The sequence below is a fragment of the Dermochelys coriacea genome, chromosome 2 (genome assembly GCF_009764565.3).
Source record: "Dermochelys coriacea isolate rDerCor1 chromosome 2, rDerCor1.pri.v4, whole genome shotgun sequence".
NCBI lineage: Eukaryota > Metazoa > Chordata > Testudines > Dermochelyidae > Dermochelys > Dermochelys coriacea.
Genome location: NC_050069.1, coordinates 235,524,015 through 235,547,898, shown reverse-complemented (window position 1 = coordinate 235,547,898; position 23,884 = coordinate 235,524,015). Strand labels below are relative to the sequence as shown.

The window sequence follows — 23,884 nt, the reverse complement described above, 5'->3', positions numbered from 1 at the left end:
TTTGTCAGCCTTTTTAATTATGATGTCAGAGTTGTTTCTGAGGCTGTGGGTGGCATTGTGTTCTGCACGGCTGAGGTTATGGGGCAAGTGATGCTGCTTTTCCACAATTTCAGCCCGTGCACGTTGGCGGAAGCACTGTATGTAGAAGTCCAGTCTGTAATTTCGACCTTCAGGACGAGTCCACCCAGAATCCTTCTTTTTGTAGTGTTGGTAGGAAGATCCCTGTGGGTTAATACGTTGGTTAGAGGTGTGTTGGAAATATTCCTTGAGTCGGAGACATTGAAAATAGGATTCTAGGTCACCACAGAACTGTATCATGTTGGGTGGGGGAGGGGCAAAAGGAGAGGCCCCGAGATAGGACAGATTCTTCTGTTGGGCTAAGAGTACAGTTGGACAAGATTTGGAATATTCAATTTGCTATCTGCAACATGCCGATCTTCCAAGATCCTGTGGATTTACCATTCAAAAATAGGTGTAGAAATTAATGCATTGACTTCAGCTCTGCATCTGCACCTCTTAGGGTGAGAGTCTGTTCTGTACAAATGCAGTCAGGAAGGCCAACAAGAGAATGACTCTGATGGGAGAGCTCACTCAGCATCCTTGAAAGAAACTGGCTTCTTGTGCAGAAGCCACAGGATCTGCAAACTTTGTCAGTGAACCCTTGCTTTCAGAGGCCCAACACGCACGTTTTTTCTTTCATGGTTTAATTAAATGTGGAAACATGAAATCAAGTATGCAAGAATCAAGACATTTTTAAAAGTTAAAGTGGTTTGTCTACAAGGTACTCACATAGTACTTTCCATTCAGGATTGCTTTGCTAAATATAAATTGTAATACTCCTGTTAATGTTTACCGGAAAATATACAGAGGCTGTATATTAATTATATGCAGCTGAATTAATGCTGCATTAGAAACTAACCTTTGAATTGTCCGATTTGGGTGCTAGATTTGCATCATTTTTGTTTAGTTGAAAATAATAAGCACATGCATTAAAAACTCAGAAATAGAACTTTTCACATGGGTAAAGTTTCTAAAACTTGTTTGGGGACTGACTCAAACTAAGATGGCCAGTAACATTCTCACTTGTGAAAAGAGGGGCTGATGCCTTATGGAGAACTGTGACTAAAGTTACTTAATACAAAAAAATGAAAATACAGTTATGCTGCGATGTCAAACCCACTGAAGTCAGGGACCTCAAAGTTAAGGTTCCTTCAGCAACTACACTTCCACCTTTTGCATGTATGCATTGTTTTCATTTTTTGGTAACATAATGTTGACATAGAATCATAGAATCATAGAATATCAGGGTTGGAAGGGACCCCAGAAGGTCATCTAGTCCAACCCCCTGCTCAAAGCAGGACCAAGTCCCAGTTAAATCATCCCAGCCAGGGCTTTGTCAAGCCTGACCTTAAAAACCTCTAAGGAAGGAGATTCTACCACCTCCCTAGGTAACGCATTCCAGTGTTTCACCACCCTCTTAGTGAAAAAGTTTTTCCTAATATCCAATCTAAACCTCCCCCATTGCAACTTGAGACCATTACTCCTCGTTCTGTCATCTGCTACCATTGAGAACAGTCTAGAGCCATCCTCTTTGAAACCCCCTTTCAGGTAGTTGAAAGCAGCTATCAAATCCCCCCTCATTCTTCTCTTCTGCAGACTAAACAATCCCAGCTCCCTCAGCCTCTCCTCATAAGTCATGTGCTCTAGACCCCTAATCATTTTCGTTGCCCTTCGTTGTACATAATGTTTAGAAAATAGAAAAGGAGTACTTGTGGCACCTTAGAGACTAACAAATTTATTTGAGCATAAGCTTTCGTGAGCTACAGCTCACTTCATCGGATGCATTCAGTGGAAAATACAGTGGGGAGATTTATATACACACACAGAGAACTTGAAACAATGGGTTTTATCATACACACTGTAAGGAGAGTGATCACTTAAGATGAGCCATCACCAGCAGGAGGGGGGGGAAAGAGGAAAACCTTTCATTGTGACAAGCAAGGTGGGCCATTTCCAGCAATTAACAAGAATGTCTGAGGAACAGTGGGGGGTGGGGAGGGTGGGAGAAATAACATGGGGAAATTGTTTTATTTTGTGTAATGACTCATCCACTCCCAGTCTTTATTCAAGCCTAAATTAATTGTATCCAGTTTGCAAATTAATTCCAATTCAGCAGTCTCTCGCTGGAGTCTGTTTTTGAAGTTTTTTTGTTGAAGGATTGCCGCTTTCAGGTCTGTAATCGAGTGACCGTAGAGATTGAAGTGTTCTCCGACTGGTTTTTGAATGTTATAATTCTTGACGTCTGATTTGTGTCCATTTATTCTTTTACGTAGAGACTGTCCGGTTTGACCAATGTACATGGCAGAGGGGCATTGCTGGCACATGATGGCATATATCACATTCGTAGATGAGCAGGTGAACAAGCCTCTGATAGTGTGGCTGATGTGATTAGGCCCTATGATGGTGTCCCCTGAATAGATATGTGGACAGAGTTGGCAACGGGCTTTGTTGCAAGGATAGGTTCCTGGTTAGTGGTTCTGTTGTGTGGTGTGTGGTTGCTGCTGAGTATTTGCTTCAGGTTGGGGGGCTGACTGTAAGCAAGGACTGGCCTGTCTCCCGAGGTCTGTGAGAGTGATGGGTCGTCCTTCAGGATAGGATAATATGTCATATGTTTTTCCATTTCTCTGTCCTCCACTATCACTAAGGATGTTTGCATGGAAAATAGATCTTTCTGTACAAACTGCTCTGTTCTTGCTATTTATTCCCCACCTGGCCATTTCCTCTCCTATATTCTCTCTTGGTTGGTCTGGAAACAATGACACCCAACATATATATTTTTGAGGATGGGGTTGCACAGTTCTAATTTAAGAATGGGTATATTATTAAGTCACCTTTTGCAGCCCATTCTTGAAGTCACCACTCTGGTCGCTACAGCAGCTACTTCCCTTTGATGAACACCTTGGGGTTGTTAAGGGGATGGACCATCAGCAGAACTAGGAATATGGAGGTCCGGAGAGGGGACCAGTTGTGGTGGTTCCTCCTTTCAGGAGCACAGAGTTCCACCTTATTTTAATGAAGAACATATTAGATCTCTGCTAAAGTAAAAGTGCAGTTCTTGACCCAATCAATCTCTCTTCAAACTCCTCTTTTTGAAAAGTAAAGTTGTGATGAAAAAGTACAGGAAATACTCCTTCCTTTGCCTTGTTAGCAGGGTTAGCAGTGTAGACTCACAGAGCATGTGCAATTGGCACTACTTTTACAGCTCACCAGATCTGATGCTCCTGGTTTGAAATCAGAGTTTCCCTTCTCCTAAGTGGACTGCCTGCCATGGCTGATGAGCCCTACCTTCCCAACAGAGGCATAGAGAGGTTAAATGTCCTGCCCAAGGTCACCTAGCAGATCGAGGGCAGAGCCTGGAAAAGAGCACAGGTCTTCCACATCCGAGACCTCTATCTGCTCCACCATATCAGGCTGCCTCCCCCAGCACTGGAAATTGTAATACAAAATACCTTGCTCTTATGTAGCACTTTTCATCCGTAGTTATCGAAGTGCTTTATAAAGAAAGAAAATATCATTATCCCCATTTTCAGATGGGAAAACTGAGGCAGACAGCAGTGAAATGACTTGCCCATGTTCACCCAGCATGCCAGTGACTGAGGCAGGAATAGAACCTAGGACTCCTGAGCACCAGATCAGTGCTCTGTGCACTAGGAAACAATGCCTCCACTACATCACTAGCATGTTGTGAGACTGAAAACATTGAAGATTATGAGGTAATATTATGAGATTATGGATGACTGAGCAACAAAAAGGCAGATGAAATTCCATGTTGATAAATGCAAAGTAATGCACATTAGAAAACATAATGCCAACTCGACATATAAAATGATGGGGTATAAATTAGTTGTTACCACTCAGGAAAAAGATCTTGGAATCATTATGCATAGTTCTCTGAAAACATCCACTCAATGTGCACCGGCAGTTAAAAAAGCAAACAGAATGTTGGGCATCATGAAGAAAGGGATAGAAAATAAGACAGAAAATATCATATTGCCTCTATATAAATCCACGGTACACCCACATCTTGAATACTCCGTGAAGATTTGGTTGACATATCTCAAAAAAGTTATATTGGAACTTGACACGGTTCAGAAAAGGGCAACAAACATTATTAGGGGTATGGAACAGCTTCTGTATGAGGAGAGATTAATAAGACTGGAACTTTTCATTTTAGAAAAGAGAGAACTCAGGTGGATATGATAGAGATCTATAAAATCATGACTGGTGTGGAGAAAGTAAATAAGGAAGCATTATTTACTCCTCATAACACAAGAACTAGGGGTCACTCAATGAAATTAATAGGAAGCAGGTTGAAAATAAGCAAAAGGAAGTATTTCTTCACACAATGCAGAGTCAACCTGTGGAACTCTTTGCCAGAGGATGTTGTGAAGGCCAAGCCTATAACAGGGTTCAAAAAAGAACAAGATAAATTAATGGAGAATCAATCAATCAATGGCTATTAGCCAAGAGGGAAGGGATGGTGTCCCTATCCTCTGCCAGAAGCTGGAATGAGCAACAGGGGATGGATCACTTGATAATTACCTGTTCTGTTCATTCCCTCTGGAGCACTGGGCATTGGCCACTGTGGGAAGACAGGATACTGGGCTAGATGGACCTTTGGTCTGACCCAGTATAGCCTTCTTATGTTTGTATTCTTTAACTGCTAACTCAGACGGGGCCAAATACCTCTACTCTATTCTGGGCATAAGTCTACTCTTCCATATTTGTCAACTCATGAACTTGGTGATCATTGATGCTGTCAACAAACCAAAAAGTCTTTGTGGCAGAGTTAAACCCCTCTTAGCAGGTAAATAACCTACATATAATTTTCAGCTGAGATTTGGCTTCTAAAACAGAGCACTATTTTAATTCCTGTGTCCATCTCTTTCCACAGCTGCCTGACTGTTGGACAGTCTTATAGCATATGCATCAGGGGTCTTTTTTTTCTTTCTTACAATGCCAACAAGCAGAGGATGCCTTTATCTTGTACAACCTCTGTGGCATCCTATATAAAATCTTTTGTTGTATCAAGCACCACCTGAGATCCACAGAAGACTTTTTAACATTACGTAATATGCTCTGCCACTGGACAGCAATTATATGAATTCAGAGAAATATGGAGACCAATTCTAGACACATTTGAATAAAAAAAACTTGAGAAGGATCAAAAAATGCCAGACCTCAATTCACCTAATCCCTCCTCTTTTTCCCTCCCTCTGCCCAGGTTCCCCTCTTCTCCCTATTCATATAGGTCTTCTCCTACTGTATTACTGTTATCCCCACCCTAACTATTATATCTCTGTAGTATTGTCTAGTTTTGTACTGTGTGGTCTTTTACAATTTACTAATTCTCTTGGAGATCCAGTGAAGTATGCAATATTTGAAAACATATCCAAGCTGTACGTAATTTACCATTTTGTATTTTTCATTGTTTGTTGCTTTATGAAAATCAATTAAAAAGCAATACAGCATGGCCAGAAGGCAGCAGGAGAGTGATATAGGAGAGATATGTAAGTCCCAGGATGAGGAGAAGCCTTTCCGTAGAGGAAAGGAAAGTTTCTATAGATTAATTAAAAGCACTTGAAGCCAATTCGAGCACCTGAAGCTAGTCACCTGATAAAAAGCCGCTGCTTCAATCAGCCAGGGGAAGGAGTTGGAGCAGAGCTGTGGCTAGCTAGAAGACCCTGATCCCCACCCTAGGTAAAGAGACACCGGGGGGGGAAGGAAGCCCCACAAGCTGAAGAGCAGGAGAGGGAAGTAGCCCAGGGGAAGGAAGCACTAGTTCAAGTGGTTTACCACTATCCCTAGAGCCCCTGGGCTGGGACCTGGAGTAGAGGGTGGGCCTGGGTCCTTCCCTTTCCACTACCCTTCTCTGGGTTACTAGTGGGACAGTAAATACCCTGGTTCAGGGGCAGGAAACTGTGCCCTGAACTCTCTTGCCCCCCACCCTCCTGCAAGAAGAGGAAGTGCGGGACCCACCATAATCGTACTGGCAATTTGCCGCAAAAGTTCTTAAAAAAAGACTAAGGTGGGCTGATACTGTGGTAACAGGGGACATATAAGTACATAAGATAGACAGAAACAAATGTTTGGAGTAATCAAGATTTCCTTGATATCAATTAAATCTGAGTTCAGGCCTGGGTTTGGTAAAAAACTGCATTAATTGCATTGGTTAATGATCTCCTCAAGCATCCATGGTATTTTCAGATTTGTCAAATGCTGGTTAGCATAAGATAATGGCAACATATCTGCAGTCTATAGCCTGGATTAGCAAAGCAGCTCTGAACACTTTTGTCTGAGAGATCCCAAGATTATGGGCAATTGTTCGTACCTCTAAGGCAGAGGCCCCCAAACTGTGGGATGCACCCTCCTGGGGGGCACAGAGGGCCATTTGGGGGGTATATCTGGGGCCCAGGCCAAACCCCAAGAGGTGCAGAGAGGGAGCGTCACCCAGCCCCACTCCTAGCCATGCACTTGGGGTCCTGGCTCCTGGCCTGCAGCCAGGGTTCCACTCCCAGCATCGCCTGTTGCCCTGCCTTGGCCCCCTTACCCTGTCCGCCTCCCCTTCCCCAGAGCTGCAATCTGGCCCTGGCTCAGGGGTGGGGACATGGACAGGGGTAAGGGAGGCACAACCTGAAAAATTTGGGGACCACTGGCCTTTCTCAAATAGCATGTTATCACCCTTCATATTAAACATTTATACTATCTCCTTAAGAAAATCAGGAAGGAGGCATGGGGTACAGTAACCTCGGTCTATTGACAATACCCAGCTTTATGTCTATCTCATCTATCAGAACCTAGTGTGTGACAAGGCTGGTTACAGCTCAGTCCAGAGAAGACTGAGATAATGCCCAAAGGTTAGAGGAAGCAACCAAAAGAATTAGCAGAGATTATCTCAATCCACTTGACTGAAGTAGTGTGTTCATCCACCCACCCTTAGTTACTCAGCTTCATAACCTAGAAGTCTAGTTAAAAGAATAACTGCTTCTAGGTGTTTGGGTAGAAGCTGTTGCCAAGACACATTTTAGTATCAACACTTGGAAAGGAGGATACAATTGCCCCTTTCAGATACAAACCTTGCTGCTGTCATCCAGATCTTTCTCACCTGAAGATCAGACTAATGCAGTGGCTCTCAAACTTTTGTATTGGTGACCCCTTTCACACAGCAAGCCTATGAGTGTGACACCCCCTTATAAATTAAAACCACATTTTTAAATATTTAATACTATTATAAATGCTGGAGGCGCAGCAGGGTTTGGGATGGAGGCTGACAGCTCATAACCCCCCCAATAATAACCTTGTGACCCCCCCTTAAGGATCACAACCCCCAGTTTGAGAACCCCTGGACTAATGCAATACAGTATGTGGGGTTGCAGATTAAGATCAGTCAGAAACGTTCTGATACAAGAAGCAAATGCCACTTATTACTAACAAGTCATGCAGACATCACATCAGTGCACCACACACTGCTCCAGCTGCCAATTAGTTTCAAAGTAGAATTTAGGGTGTAGTTTTGATGCATAAAGCTTAAGGGTTGCCGGCCCTCTGAAAGAGTCACACTCCTACCATTCACACTATGGCAGCTGATCAAGCTGAGACCATTTGGTATTTTAAAAAAAAACAATTGGGGTGCTGAACAATTCCCTCTGAGGGATCTTAGACTCTGCCATTCACTTTGTTAGTGATAATGACAGATAAAGGTCTAAGTATTAGCCAATTAAATGTATTTTACCATTCAGTCATAGGGATGTGTTCAAAGATATTGATTGTCATTTTCCTTTTTTGAATATATTCCAACCATTAATCTAGGAACTTAAAAAGTTTAAATAAAATGGCTTTAGCTGAGGAACAATTAACAGGAACAGATTCGCTCAAACATTCTGTTTACAGGCAAATTACAAAATTGAGTGAAGCAGGCACATCACATAATTTGATATAAACAACATTTCTCCTACCCTAAAAGTAAAGTGGAAAAAATTAACTGTTTCAACATTTGTCTTTACTGTGCCCTGTGTTGCCACAACCTGCTGGGTAAGCTATTCACTAGGGCAGGGTATTTTCAATGGGACTTGTGCTCCCAAGTCACAGAGCTTTGAAAATCCCACCCTAAATTATTCCTAGCCAATATTAAAGAACAGGTCATTTTGTTACAAAAATCCATTTTCAGGAATACATGCATATATGCACACACACTCCTCCCTTCCCCCAGATATCATATACACTCTGCCTCTATTGTAAGTCATGAAAGAGAGGCAATTATGGGTCAGAAGTGTTAAATTCAAGGTACAAGAAAAATAAGAGAGTGAAAAGGTATTAAAATATTTTCCACAGAGAGTAAGCTTGCACACTGTGGGGCACTGGACTTGCGTTAGCTTTAGTTCCTAAAGCAAGTCACCTCTGCCTAACTGACTGTTTCTTAAGCAACACACCACCAATACTCATAATTAATGACCTTTTCAAAGTTACAAAAGGAGCTTATAGCAACCCTGTATCTAGGTTACCTCACACTTTTTTCAAGCAGCTCTCACACTACCAGTCTTTGCAAGATGCCTTTGATAGTCAGCAGGGTGGGCTCCATGGTCTAGAGCAGAGGTTCTCAAACTGGGAGGAACAGAATGTTTTGGGGGTTTTTTTTGGGGGCGGGGGCAGGGTGTGAGAAGCTTTAGGGAAAAAAAACTTACTGTGCACATTTTACCCACAGCAATAAATAACCAGCAAAGCGGATTCCTCCAGACATACCAGGTCCTCAGCTGGCGCCTGTGCATTTTGACAGATTTCTAAGATTGTACAGCATTATACAAAGTCATTGCCATCTGTACATTAATCTGTTTGCTACAATGCAGTGCGCACATTTAATTATAAGCATGCACCAAATTGCTGTTTTGCTTTTGCTCTTATTACAACGGATGGTTGGCTCATTTGTGCAAAAGAAGAAAAAACAAACCTCAAGCGAAAAACAAAGAAGCCAAAACGGATTAAGTGAAGCACCACCACCACATATGAAGTTTTTAGTGAGAGACTCACCATTTCCCTTCTGTCAAATGCGTTAATCAGGAAAGTTGACAGCATGCCAAAATAACAACTGAACACAAACAAACAGTTTAATGAGCTGGGCCTACACCACACCAATGCAGCCTCAGCAGCAGCACATGCTGTCCTGATCACCACATGGTGCAGAAGTGACCTTACCTCCAGGACTGGGCGGGAGAGAGAGAGAGCTGCGCTTCCCACCCCCAGATCCAGCATACAGCCCCAGTTGCCCATCCCCAACTCTGGCATAACAGCCTTCTCTTGTTCCCAACTAATGTAGCTCATGCTGTAAGGCAGTGGTTCTCAAACTTTTGTACTGGTGACCCCTTTCACATAGCAAACCTCTGAGTGCAACCCCCCACCCTTATAAATTAAAAACACTTTTTCATATATTTAACATCATTATAGATGCTGGAGGCAAAGCAGGGTTTGTGGTGGAAGCTGACAGCTCGTGATGCCCCATGTAATAACCTCGTGACCCCCCTGAGGTGTCCTGACCCTCAGTTTGAGAACCCCTGCTGTACGGCAATATTGAAAGTTTAGGTCCAAAGCCCTACTGATGATGCGAGATAAGGAGGCTGGCATACCTGTACATCATATAATCCTGAGCGAATTCTGCACTAAAAAATTAAAAAATCTGCACATAATTTAAAATTCTGCAAAATTCTGCATTTTATTTGTCAAAATAACACAATATAATCGCACCGTTTTCAATTATTTTGGTAATTTATTTCAAAATACTTGTCAGCAAATAATTGAAAATGGTGCGATTATATTGTGTTATTTTGACAAATAAAATATGCAGAACTTCACAGAATATTAAATTGTTTGGTGCAGAATTCCCTCAAGAGTACCAGGGTTCTGTGTAGCACAGTCTGGATGCAGGCAGCTTGCAGGGGGTCTGGGTGCAGTGGGGAATCCGGATGCAAAGGAGCTCAATGAGGGGTTCTGGGCACAGGGGGAATGAGACTCTGCAGGGGAGTCAGGTGAAGGTGGTGAGAACTCAGTGAGGTGGAGGAGAGGGGCTGGGGGGTCAGGGTACAGCTGGTTGGGGTTCAATGGGGTGGGGGTCCAGGTAAGGGGGGGGCTCCTGATGCAGGGGGTGAGGGTTTGGGAGGCTTGGTAGTGGTGGGAGGGTCTGGGTGCAGGTGGCTCCTGATGCAGAGGGGGCTGGGTGGAGGGGGTTCTGGGTGCACGGCTGGGGGAGGGATCACTGTACAGGAAGTGGCTCCTCCTGTCTGCCTAACCCCTGCTGAGTCTCACCCCCCCCCCAGCTGGCTCCCTGCAAAATGCAGTTTCCTGCGGTCAGGAGAAATTTCTAGGGCTTGGTCTGACCCAGCCCCAGCTGTTCCATGCAGGGAAGGGGGAACTCTGTCTCTGTTCTCTTCCCCCCCCCCAGCTGTGACTAATGCCCAGACCCACCTCCACCGTAATTTACCTCTCCTCCCCACCAAACAGAGGGGTCTGAGCTGCCAGGGAGGGGTGAGTGAGTACTGGTGCAGCTTCTCTTTGCTTCCCCACAGAAACCATTTTCTACAAGGAAGCAAAGAAAATCTAGGGGGTGGGAGGCATTTTTCTCCTGTGCTGCAGTAGCACAAAATTTCCCCAGGAGTAGTGAATCACAGAAGTTGCAGCGTATACTATGTGATGTAAATACTGTCTTCTTTCAGCAGATATGCTATGCTTATTTTAAAAACAGACTACAAATTAGAAGTGAACCAGCTCCTGAAACAGAAAAGCCACTTTCATTCATGTACTACATATATACATTACATTTTATGAAACACATTGAAGTATTATTAAAATGCCTGAACTAAGACGTTTCTCTTCTTTTAACTGTTCACAACTTAAGGCCCACCTCAAAGATATTTTGGAGTTACAATATTCTGACTACATTACAACTGACAAAATTGTTGTCCTTTTAAATATTCTAACACCCACACACTTTTTGCTCACTAATCACTTTGGTAGCTCTTAAAAATGCCACTCACTGGTGATCCCCAATGCCAAAGTTGATCCAATGCATCCTTTTGTGCTCTCATTACCTACATACTAATCACAAACACTTGTAATTGTTAAACATGCTAAGAGCACAGAAAAGTACAAACAAAAAACAATATACTGCTAGAGCCCTGTGTGGATACAAAATTTATATGCATGGATTTAAAGCGGATATGGGTGGAGCTGCAGGGCTCTACCAGGAACTGCAGCAGTGAAAGCAGCAGCATGTTGGGCCGCTGGTCTCAGGAGCCAGCGCCCAGCCCAGGCAACTCCTTCAGCATGACTGTACGCCCCCAGCCTGGTCAACTGGGACAGGCCTGAGGCTCACCAGCAGCTCTCCCTGGTCATGCTTGTGGGTGCAAGTGGCTTGCACGCTTCCAGATAGGAGATGCAGACTGCAGTATGGATTAACTGCAGATTAACTGGGTTGCACCAATAGTTAACTGAAGGTATAACTGAAGACAACAGGATAGCACAGGTGCAATCAAAGGCATTTGTTCACTAGTAATTTATGGGGATGTTACATAAAGGTGGGAGTGCGAAATGAGAATGATAATTAGTTGACTCGGGACAGCTTTAACATTATAAACTTGTGTGTGTCAGGGGTATGATTCCTGACTGACATAATGTGGTGGTAAAAGCCCCTAGTGTAGATATAGCTATACAGCAAAACCTCACAGATATGAGCACCAGAGTTACAGACTGACCGCAAGTGAAACCTGAAGTAACCAATCAGGCAGCACCAGAGACCAAAACCAAAAAAATCCAAATAGTGTACTGTGCCTGTATTACATCTTAAAGATAAAAAGAAAAGCAGTACTTGTGGCACCTTAGAGACTAACAAATTTATTAGAGCATAAGCTTTTGTGAGCTACAGCTCACTTCATAGGTGTAGCTCACGAAAGCTTATGCTCTAATAAATTTGTTAGTCTCTAAGGTGCCACAAGTACTCCTTTTCTTTTTGCGAATACAGACTAACACGGCTGCTACTCTGAAACCTATCTTAAAGATAGGTACATCTGGGCTGCTTCTTCCCCCTCCATCTTCCCCCTCCTGGCGTCCATGCAGGAGCAGCCACTTACAGCAAGTTGCTGGGGCTGCCAGCCTCATGTAGGCACTGAGTAGGGAGCTCAGCTGCTGAAACCTGGCCTGGAGCATCAGCTGCTGGACCTGGAGTCTGAATTGCACTTTGTTCAGAGTTACAAACATTTAAGAGTTACGGACAACCTCCATTCTTGAGGTGTCCGTAACTGAGATTCTAAAGTATCAGCAAAACTGCACTTTTTTGTCCCCAGAAGCGCTTTGCTGCTGCAGGATATTGGCAGAGCTACATCAGCAAAGAACTCCAAGCGTAGAGGTCTTACTGCCCAGGTTGAATTTGAAACGCTGGAGGTAAAAATGTTTTTGTCTCTAATTTGTGTGGGTTTAGTCTTCACATTCAACTCAAATACCTCTTTTATGGTAGATGCACACTTAATATGAATTGCAAATATAAACATCAAAGTTCAGTTTACCTCAGCAATATATGCAAAATGTCATTGCAAACGAGTTTTTAAAATAGCCAAGTCTGAAAGTGATCCTCCCCAACTCCACATCCCCTAAAATTAGACACTCCAGCATGCACTCTGTTGTGACATCAGAACTACAGCAATAAGGAATGGTTGGAACTGGTCCCTAGGGGAACCAATAATGTACTGTTCAGTTAGGCACAAATTGAGTGGTATACAATTTATACTTTAATAGAAATTATCCCAAAAATGCACAATATACAGTAAGTTCCCCTTTATTAGCTTATGTACCTCTCTACTCCTTTAGAGACTTTCAAGTTAGCGGCAATTGCTATATCACAGCAGAGCTGAAACTGACAACTGATTTTAAAGGCCCTAAAAGGAAACTGAGGATATTATAAGTTGTTTAGGCATGGAATGCTTCCAGTAGCTTTGTTAGATATGTTATTCAGTACATTGCACTCTAACTCACGATACACCAATAGCTGATCGTTCTTTGTGTGATCATCAGCTGCTGTTTATCATAATTTTAAAAAAAATCATTTAGATACTGGTAATGAACTACTCAATATTTCAGAATAGCAGCTGTGTTAGTCTCATCCTTAAAGTCTGCCATCTTATCTAGTTGTTCCTAGTAATCATTCTTACAGTTTAATGTTTTATTGTTTCTTTTAAATATAATGTGCGCATACATTTTTGCCTTGAGCTTACTTAGCTCAGAATTTTATCTCTTTGCAGGAGATTCAATAAAGTCTATGATCAAACACAAGTGGACTGGCATCAACTAGTAAAATTCTAATCTTGTTCATCAGCTGACTAAAGACAGAAAGAAGTTAGTCTACATTATAGTATCACAGTAGTAAAAGACACAAGTGCCATGGAATTGCAGAGTAGAGAATAAGTATCCAATTGGTATGGTCTACATTGCAATAAAACACCTGTGGCTAGCCTGGCTCAGCTGACTCAGGCTCCACAGAGCTCAGGCTATAAAACTGTAGTGTAGCCGTTCAGGCTTAGGCCAGAGCACAGGTTCTGAGTTGCTGTTAAGAGGAGAGTTCCAGAGCCCAAAAGGTCTACACTGCAATTTTGTAGCCCTATGAGCTCAAGTCAGACCAACTGCAGATGGTGTTTTATTGCAGTGTAGATGTACACGATGATACTTGCTACTGATCCTGCAGCTGTTGTTCTGACTTGAACCATTTCATATCTCAATTCTAGTCTTAGTAACTGTGTTGCACATCAAAAAACAAGTGTCTGCCTAAGAATGGTCTTCTAGCATTATTGGCTAGGCACTGAATTATCAGCAACATAGCATACAAAAAATCTGTCTAATAAGATATATTGTAGTATACCTCATAATTACTTAAGTTTGAAAAGCTTAAGCTATTTATGCAAAAACAAAGTTTTATTAAACCTGCAGATACAGTATTTTTACATTCCCCTCCAAAGACCAGAATCTTTGTAGTCATTTTTTGTTTCCTCCCACCACATGTCACTGTGCAGGAGACAAAATATTCCTCTATAGACACATAAACAGCACTATGCAACTCTTAAGAACAAGAATGTAAAGAAAAACCAAATAAAATTATACACTTTATTCATTCAATTTTAGCTAAGAATATTCCTATTATACAAGTACAGTAGTAATTCAAAAAAATCACAAAATATTACAAAATAAAAAAAGTACAAACTGCATTACTTAATAAATATGTCTAACAAATTAAAGTTAACAGGAGATTAAAGAAGATAGCTCTCAGGTTGGAAACATTTAATGTTTGACCCAGCAAACCATACAAGTCTAGGTTTAAATACTTTTTACATAACATAACATAGGACAGTGCATTATATTCTTGATTAGAAGGAAAAAAAAAAAACCAACATCAAAAGGAGTAAAGTGTTGTGATAACAGCCTGCTGATGCAATGCAAGTGCCAAGGGGCAAAGAAAAGGCATTTAACAAAAAACCCTCAGAAACCCAAATACTGAGATACAGCCAATTCTTGCCAAACCTACAAACTATTATCTTATCACAACATTCTATATTAAATTTCTATTATTACAATTGAATAAAATATAAATGGAACAATGGGTGAGTCACCCAAGCAACCAAAGGCCAATTTACTCTAAGCAGTAATTAAATACAGAAGAGTCACAATTGCTCCCTGTACCATTCATGAATAGCTACATTCCAACTGGCTTATAAGACTTGTTCTGTGCTTGAGGCAATCAAAAACTTTTTGAAGTAGCTATTTAAAAGTTTTCTGCACTTTTATGCAAACCATGGTTTAGCTAAAAGTTTATTTACTTTCCGTCAATCAGGGAAACTCAGTACAGCTACTACTCAAACTGTCTGACACCAATTTCATTAGGTTGCTTAAATTGTATGGGTCAAATCACGCAAAAAACAAAAACAACCGTTATATCATAAACCTTATTTACAAAATAAACCTCTTACAAACTTTTTTGGCTGCACAGCTGAAAACCAGATGCCAACATGAGATGTAGGAGATGGAGGTAACAGTTTAAAAAAATAATGTGCAAAAAATACATTCTTCTAGAAAATAGAGAACTGGAAAAAAAAAACCCACAAATATACATGGAGAATCCGCTTCCAAATAATCCAGGGCTAACATTATGCAAGAGAATATTACAAATACAAGTTTGGATTTCTTGTCCCCCACCAGTTTAATATTGTAGGGAGGCTCCTCAGTCCGCTGCTTTATGAAGGATTAAGGCATCATCACCATGGTCGATGCAAACTCTCTCTTGACCTGGAGTAGGGCTCTGAGCCCCTAGGCAGGGCAGTCTCAGGAGCAGGTGTTCTGTTCGATGTACATCTTGGACAGTGACATGGCCATGGATTTGGCAAGCTCTTCGTCCCGCCTTCGCTGCACCTGAGTCTGCCTGCACCAGGCCTCGTACTCCGGGTTGGGACACACACAGTCCAGCACAGCGTCGTAGTGCCCATTGCTGAGCCAGCTCAGCCAGATGCTGGGCCGGGCCGGGTCCTCAGGGCCCAGGTAGTGGGCCATGGTGGAGACGGTGGGGCTCTCTGGCCTGCCGCCCGTGGTGAGATGAATGTTTACGTTCAGCATCTGCCCCATGGCCAGGAGCTCAGGGTAGCCGGCCCAGGCGCCGTCCTGGGCGGCGCCGATGAGAAACTCGCCCACATCGCCCTCGATGATGGGGCTGAAATGGTGCAGGTGGTCCGCGATGTAGTGCACAGTCTGCTCGCGGAGCTCGCTGTGCAGCCGCTGGTCCCCGTACACCGCCTTGCAGACGGCGCGATACAGACAGTTTCCATCAGGGATGATGTGGAAGCGGAACCGGCCCTTGTGCCGCAGATATTTGTCCTGCTTCTCCACCTCGGCCAGGTACAGAGCCAGCTTCTCACTCCGCTCCGGCGTCCTCCTCGGGCTGGAGCCCTCCTCCTCCGCTAGCGGGGAGCAGGGCAGGGGCAGGGCCTGGCCGCTGCTCTCCTCGCCGCCGCAGGTGGCGGCCGGGCCGGGCTGGGCGCCGGCCGCCGCCGCCTGCAGAGCCTGGCAGTGCTCGCTGAGGCGGAGGCTGTGGTTGCTGGGCTCCTCCGGGCGGTGCGGGGCTGCGGCGGCCTCCGGCTCCCCGCCGGCCTGTCTCATGCTCTCCAGGATGCCCTCGAGCCAGGCTCGGCTCTGCGGAGAGGCCGGGGCCAGCTCGACGGGGGGCTCGGGGCGCTGCACGATGCGGATGGGCACGATCCTCTCCAGCGGCCTCCTGCGGCTCACGGTGATCTGCGCGCTGGAGCTGTACTGCGGGGCCGCCGCCCGCCTGCCGCCCGGACCCGCCGCGGGCCCGCCGGGCATGAGCTCTAGGCAGGAGGAGAAGGCAGTCATGGCGGCTCCGCTGCCTCCGGGCACCAGACTCTCCTTAGCGGGGCTCTCCGCGGCCGGGCTGTGGCCCGCTGCGTCCGGAGAGGGGGGCACCGCCGGCAGGGAGACTTTGAAAACGCCCGCCCCGCCCGCTGCCGCCGGCGCCGGCGCCGCCGTTCCCCCCGCTGCCGGGTAGTGGGTGATCACGGAGCTGTAAAGCTGCATCCTCAGCCCCCCGCAGGCGGCCTTTTATAGGCGGGGCCGGGGCCGGGGCCGGGGCCAGGGCGGGCAGCGGCCGCGCTCGGGCAGCCGGAGAGGATGAGCCGCCCGGGCAAAAATAAACAGGGGCATCACCCCTCCCGCAGTGCGGCGGGAGGGCGGCAATTCCTGCTGCGCCACTGCTGTGGGCTGCCCCGCCTCGCTACCCCGCGCGCGGCCCTTCTGGAAGCTGCTGGGCCCGGGCGGGCGGGGCGGGGCGGCTGGGCCTTGTTTACCTCACTCCCTCGGCACGTTGGAATGTGGAGGGCGGGGCCTGGTGGCGTCCCCTCTGTGACGTCACCGAGCACCGCCCCGCCGCGGCGGAAAGAAAGGCCTGTCCCCTCCCCCCCGGAGCCGCGAGGGTGCCCGGCTGCTGCCCCGGGGCTGTGCGTTGGCAGTGGGTGAGGCCGTGCAGCTTTCCAGGGCAGGCGCGTGCGCGTGCGCGTCCGTCCCCCCCCCCACAGGAGTCCCAGGCTCCGCCGGGCCCCGGCGCCCTGCCAGCAGTTGCTGCCGCAACCACATGTCCTGTGTCAAAAGTACATTCCTCTCTCCCCCGTTAGTGGTAAAAACAAGCCCCTGATTCCGGCAAAATGGCATGGGTTTGGAAGTGCAGCGCCTCTCTAGCTTCATCGAAACACACAGGAGGAGGACGAGGAGAAAAGGCAGACAAGGAATATTTTTTCCTAAGTTTTCACCTATGCCTGGGGTGGAGTGCATGTGCCCCGGGGCTCCCCAAATCCTAGCATATAATGTGGTCCTTGTTGGAGTGGTGAATATCCACACAAATATCAAGGGATTTCAGGTCTGTTCAACTATCTGGGGAGAAAGCTAAGCAAAGTGACATTTGAAAAAGGGAAGAGGGAGGTGGAAAGTAGGCCTGGCCAAAATAGGCACCTCTTTTCCCGTTTCCTGTTCTCCCATCTCCACTGCTACTCTGCAGCTCCCATTTCAGATCTTAGAAGCTGACCTTGATCCAAAACCTCTATCATGTCCCTTTACCTCCCTGTTCTAAAAAAAACCTGTCTCTACCCCTTTGACTTTCCCTTTCTGCCTTCTTTTTTGTGGATCTGTCTCCTATTTCTAGCTCCTCCCTACTGTTATTTTAAGCTCATACAGTTAAACAAGTGCAAGAGACTGTGTGGACAATTTCAGTTTAAACCAGGCATATTTCAGTTTATGTTAAATATGTTAAGGATTTATTTAAGCTAAACCAAAATAAGCCACACTCCACCTGAAATAAGAGTGCCCACACTAAGGTTGCCACCTTTCTAGACCCCTAAAACCCCACCCTCTGCTCTGCCTCCTCCCAGAGGCTCCATCCCCTCCACGAGGCTCCACCCCCTTCCCCCAAGATCCCATCCTTGTCCCTCACGCCTTTCTCTGCCTACTCCTGTTGCTTGCTGGATCCTCTCCAGGAGCCTGCCTGCAGGTAGGAGGTAGCCCCAGCTGAGCAGGGACTGATGCAGGTTATTGACCTGGCACCTCTTCTGGCCCTGCAGTAACCAGACTTTTGGTTTGGATGCCATTGTTTAGGGTTGCTAGGTGCCCTTTTCAACTGGACTTTCTGGTCGAAAACCGGGCACTTGGCACCCCTAAATGGCACCCGGACATGGAAGCCAAAAAACGGACTGTCCAAGTAAAACCCAGACAGGTGGCAACTTTAGCCCACACAGGTGTTGGTACTGGTTTAACAAATGTGTTTAGATAAGGCCTTAATCTCTCTCTTCTCTCCCTGTTCCCAGTGTGTGGCTGTCATCTAGTGTCCTTTTGGCTCCTCTTGGCAGTTGCCTGGCTCTCACTCTTCCATTTATTCTATTCCATTAATGTGCCATGGGTGATTTCAAGTTCCATGATTCCTCTGACTTTTGTTTCCTTTCTATAACTTCCTATTTACTTCCAGCTCTAGCTCAATTCCTCCATTCATTGCCTCAGTCAGTGTCTTTACCTAGACCTGATCTACACCCAAAAATTATACTGTGATATAGCAGCTTATTTCAATGGGAGCAGGCATGCATCCACACATGTGTTTCCTATCAATAGATTTCCATAGTTAAATCAATATATTTGCTATGCTTAAAATAAAATAAAATTAAATTAAAATAAAAAAAGGGCTGCTCTGTGACAGTGCAAATAGTTTTCTGCTAGTATCCCACATTGCTCCATGAATTGACCTGTCTAGTAACCTTTCTGCACTTCACTGCCCAGGGTTGCAAGAGTGCAAGCACAACACTGTAAACATACTCAATAATTGTATTGATTTACCTGTACCTGCATAACTTCTATATGTAAAAAAATCTTCATTACGTACTGCTCTGTCTCTCAGATTCTAAACTCCATCTTTGATCAACACGTTATTACCACTTTAAAAATGGTTTTAATTATTCCCTTATTTTAAATACAATTTTCTGTTTTTTCTTTTTCTGGCCTCCCTTGTTTTTTCCCCTTTATCCTGCCATATGCCCAATCCTGTAGTTCAAACACATCAACTTCCACAGATTTCTGTGTATAACCCATTTTTAGTTCCCTCTGGTAAATCTAAGTAGAAAATACACACACAAAATTGGATTTCCACATGTTAATCTGTGTATGCTGTTATAAATCCAGCTATTAGTTCTATATGTCTCCCTAAACACATACTGTTTTGTCTCCAATGAGGACCCCTACAAGACGAAACCAGAAGTCATCAAATAATAGGAGTGGAAACAATGTGATCTGAAAACTTATGTCCCCAAAATGATTTGTGGTTGGTTCATCTATACCCATAATTTCTTGGAATCAAGTTGCCCCAATTTACTTCAGCCTAGGCATTATCAGACACATATCTACTTCTCCATCCACAGAGTGACACAGTGTCTGTACACTCCACTGATTATGTTCTGACAGACACATTGCCAAGTATTACTTACTTACTCTAAGATCCAATTTTTTCACCAACATTTAGTCTTATCAATTGCTGAATAAAAATTGGTAACTGGTATACACCAGTTACCTTGAACAGATACTTCATAACTTTGTTTTTTACATTCTAAAATTTTCTCCAGAATTCATCCCACAAATCAAATGCCTCCTGAAGAGTTTCAATAATCTGATTGGGACAGACCCCTAAAAACTTTAAAACACTAAGATTTAAATCGTACTAGTGTTTTTCCTCTTTCCTCTTTTAGCTTTCTTATATTCTAAAAATTAAAGAAGATTCAGCTAGCAGAGTTAATTTATCACTACTTCATCAAAAATAGCAACTTTTTCTTTAGTTATCAATTGGCTTAATTTCAGGGAACCGTTTCCTTTATTCCCATGCTCTGCAGCTGAGGTCATAGCTACTGGAATAGTACAACATAGCATTTCATTAGGTATTTTAATAAAGGATAAACTTTGACACTAGACTCAGCATTTCCTAGCTGACTTTGTACAAAGATAAGAGGAGAGGCTGAAAAAAATTGTTAAAAGTTGTGATGCTTTAAAAATATTAGGTATTTAAGAGAGACAGTTGTCCCGAAACCTGTCACCATTTATCACAGAATCTTTAATTTTGGAGAACATTAACGTGTCAACACGTTTGGGGAGTTCACTCTAGTACTGGGGACCTTTTACAGTGAAGAGTTACAAGGCCAATATGTTCCCACAGTTACCACTTCAGAATTTAAAATATAAAAGGAACACTAGGCACTAGTTGATGTCCAAATGATTTGCTTGACCTGGCATGCCTGGAAAGTTGATACTTTTAGAATGAATGGTCATGTCACAGTAAGCCAGGAGCATTGCTAGCAACCTACCACAAGATCATAGAGTATTACAGCTTCTCTGAAAGTTAGAGAATGACTTCTGTATTTCAGAATGTTCTGAACTTCCCTTCAAATATAGTTAGTGAGACCAGCAGCTAAGACTCTTTAGACCTGGACAAATCAATGATTACACATTAAGAATTTTTCCAGTCAGACGGCAATAAATAGCTACTCTTCCATTAGTATGAAGCATCATCACTTCTTACTCGTTTCCTCACTCGCCCCTGCACAGAGCTGTCCTGAGCCCCTATGCACCCCCCATCCTCCCACACAGAGCTGTCCTGAGCCCCTCTGCCCCCCTCCCCCTGCACAGAGCTTGCATGAGCCTCTCCCCCCTCCCCCTCCACAGAGCTGGCCAGAGCCCCTCTGCCTCCCTACTTGCCCTGCTGCTCATCCTTCCGCCCACCCCAAGCCTCTTTTTGGCAAAACTGGGCATTAGCAAATAGGACAAATGGCCAGTTTTGCCAAAGATGTCTGGGTCAGGGCTTAAAAAAGGAACTGTCCCAGCTAAAATGGGATGTATGGTCACCCTAGGCTGTAGTAAGAGCTGTCCCAGGCAGCTGTGGGGAGCCCCAGATCCTCCACCTACCTCAGCCTGTGTCCCTGCCCCCAGGGCGCACTGCTCAGAGAAGACAGAGAGTCCAGGGCTCCCCATGATGGCCCGGGCTCCCTGGGTAGCTTTTACCAGCTTCCAGCCAGACCAGGAGGTGGGGCCTTGGGTGGAAGGGGAGGAGCAGGGGGCGGGGCCCCGTGGCAGGGATGTATGAGGGAAGCCTAAATATTCTTTGTGCCCAAAAAATCTTAATCCGCTTCTGATTGTATGTAGATCCATGGGAAAGGTAAAATGGGAGAAAAGCAAGGGATGATTATGCAATTTCAATCAAGTTGTAACATCTCCAGAGAAGCCACCTCTTTGGAAAAGTGTGCATATACTGGCTCAAACTGGATTATCCACAGACCAACAGACAAAGGGTTTTTGTATAAATAGCCTGATTTTAAACTGGCTCATAGCCTTCTTCTTGATGCAGCAAATGTACAGGACCCATGATCTACAGAGGATGCCAGTCCTTAGGATAGGGTTGGAAGGACTGGGCCTACTGAGGCCTCATAAGACTGAGTGCTTGTTTTGAGCTCAAACTCTGATGAACTTGTAACCATAAGGAATCATCTTGGATGGGAGGTTGAAGGATTGCTCCTACCAGAATCCATGTTTGGGTGAACTCTGGTAAGCTTATTAGCATGTGTGTAGATTCTTTTTTTGTTTTTAATATATCTCTCTGTAATACTTTTTATCTTAAGAATAAAGTAGACTTGCACAGTAAGTGCTGTGTGGTACCTATTAACTATAGCAATTACACCTGTTAGCCATCTCTGAAGAGAAAGCAAGCAGGCATCCATGGGCAACAATCTGTACAGAGAATGACACAGTGAAGGCAGGAAACTGGACAGCCTGGAAATAACCTGGTCAAAAGGGAGAGAGGTATGGGTCTCTACCCAGAAAGGCAACAGTTTGGGGAGATGGAAGCTGACAATATGTGCCCTTGTTGAACCACTGAGGGCTGGTGCAGTTACACAGGTGAAGTTGCCCTGAACTGTGACATATAGAGTGGTAGCATACATGTGATCTGTAACAGTGCGGATTGCATAAGTGCCAACAGCAGTAAAATAAGTACTGTAGAAGGAAAAGGACAGAGAAAAAAGTCTCAAGACTTTTGGGGAAAAGGAATAATGAAGACAGAGATAGGAGAAAATGAAGTATGAACAGCTGGAGAAAAATTGTTTGGTTGAGTTAGACAGAGAAAGGCAGCTCAGTCCTGAGGATAGAAAAAGACACAGTCAATCAATTTGTTGTATTCTAATGACCAGTCAGGAATGATGGTGTGAGTTTGTAGAGGACCTCCAGCCTGCTGGCAGAGGGTCCAGCAGACCATTCTGTCCCCCAACCAACCAATCTTTTGGAAAGATGGTGTGCTGATGTATGGTAGACTTATTATTTATTTATGATTGTTACTATATGAGGTGTAAATTTGGGGGTATGCCATTTGAGATGAAAGGGGCAGATATGTGTTATGTATGTACAGGTGTTAATTTTAGTATTATGTATTTATGTAATTTAAGTATTATTATGCCCAGAACTCAGCAATTTGCATATAGCTAAATAAATAAGACTACAACACATTCTGGAAAAAAGATATGTAATTCATCATCAAAACATAAAAATGTCAGGGAGTATTTTAATATACTTGACAAATATTAAAACAATTGTTGGTAATGTTAGCAAAATTACTGTTCCCTTGCTCTTTCCTCATCTAATAGCTCTATAAAATGCTATAAATTTACTACCCGTACAATAGTTTTTATTTTTAAAATATACATAGTAAACACGCTAACAAAATTAGAACACACAATATACAGTAGATCTATTTGTTATGCAACTATGATCTGACCAAAGAATTTTTACCAATCTCTTTGCATTAGTATATTGTACCAATATTTTCTTCTTCCTACATAAAATAAATGAAAGGAGGGGTTTCACCTTGAAATATGTCACCTTTGTCATTATTATTTAAATGTTGACAATTTAGTAAGGTCAACATTTTCCAAACACGGGTGCCTACAGTTAGTCACCTACAATAAGTGACCTGGGATGAAATCCTGGCTCCTACCCTTAGTTTTCAGTACTCACAATTGGAGTTATGGGAGCTCAGCATCTCTGAAAAATCAGACCACTTATTTAGGTGCCTATCTTTAGGCACCCATGTTTGAAAAAGTTGGCCTAAGTCTGTATTTTACTATATCCTCCCCTGCTAAAGGAAGAACTAATGGTAGAGTGGGATTGCCAGGTGGTGTGACTGCCAATTGTTGTGAAAAACAGATTCTTAGGAAAAGTGTGTTCCCCCCATTCATACCACCCACAAAGCAATGGCCACATAATTATGCCTTTGACTGAGGCCCTGTGCTAGCAGCAGACATACATTCTCTATGGTGTTTACAAGCTGTAGAGGGAGGAATTATTGATTCCTGGAACAGAGTAGGCTATGTTTTATTTTTCAGTGTAACTTATTGGCTCTGGAGAGACCAGGACATATGGATTGACTATTCCCTAAATCTTCCTATATCAGGTTTTCCATGCACTCTCTCTCATCCCCCGTTCATGCAGAGCTCACCATGCATGTTGTGGCCACAGAAGGGCTAGAGAGTTGTACAGAGTGAGGAGGATTTACTGTTAAACCAGCTATTTTTCCCTTCCTAGCAACTCTCTTCACCCATTTTCCATGGATTTACGTGAGTGCACTTTCCTCTGCACCATTCAGCACAGTGGAGCACATGGCCATTTGTTATTGTAGAACATACTTTAAAGATATGTTTATAGTAATAAAAAGAAAAACATCTCCCACAGC

The 23,884-nt window shown here is 44.1% G+C and overlaps 1 protein-coding gene across 1 annotated transcript; it reads right to left on the bottom strand.

Annotated features, from left to right (window-relative positions):
- Positions 1–14,179: 14,179 nt before the first annotated feature.
- OTUD1 (OTU deubiquitinase 1) lies at positions 14,180–19,799 on the bottom strand. The gene has a single exon (XM_038392406.2). It carries the CDS (start codon positions 16,666–16,668, stop codon positions 15,406–15,408), a length of 1,263 nt encoding a protein of 420 aa, XP_038248334.1. The 5' UTR covers positions 16,669–19,799; the 3' UTR covers positions 14,180–15,405.
- Between the last annotated feature and the right edge of the window lie 4,085 nt (positions 19,800–23,884).

Coding starts and splice junctions, on each gene's coding strand:
- OTUD1 (XM_038392406.2), bottom strand. CDS start 16,668: ATGCAGCTTTACAGCTCCGTGATCACCCACTACCCGGCAGCGGGGGGA.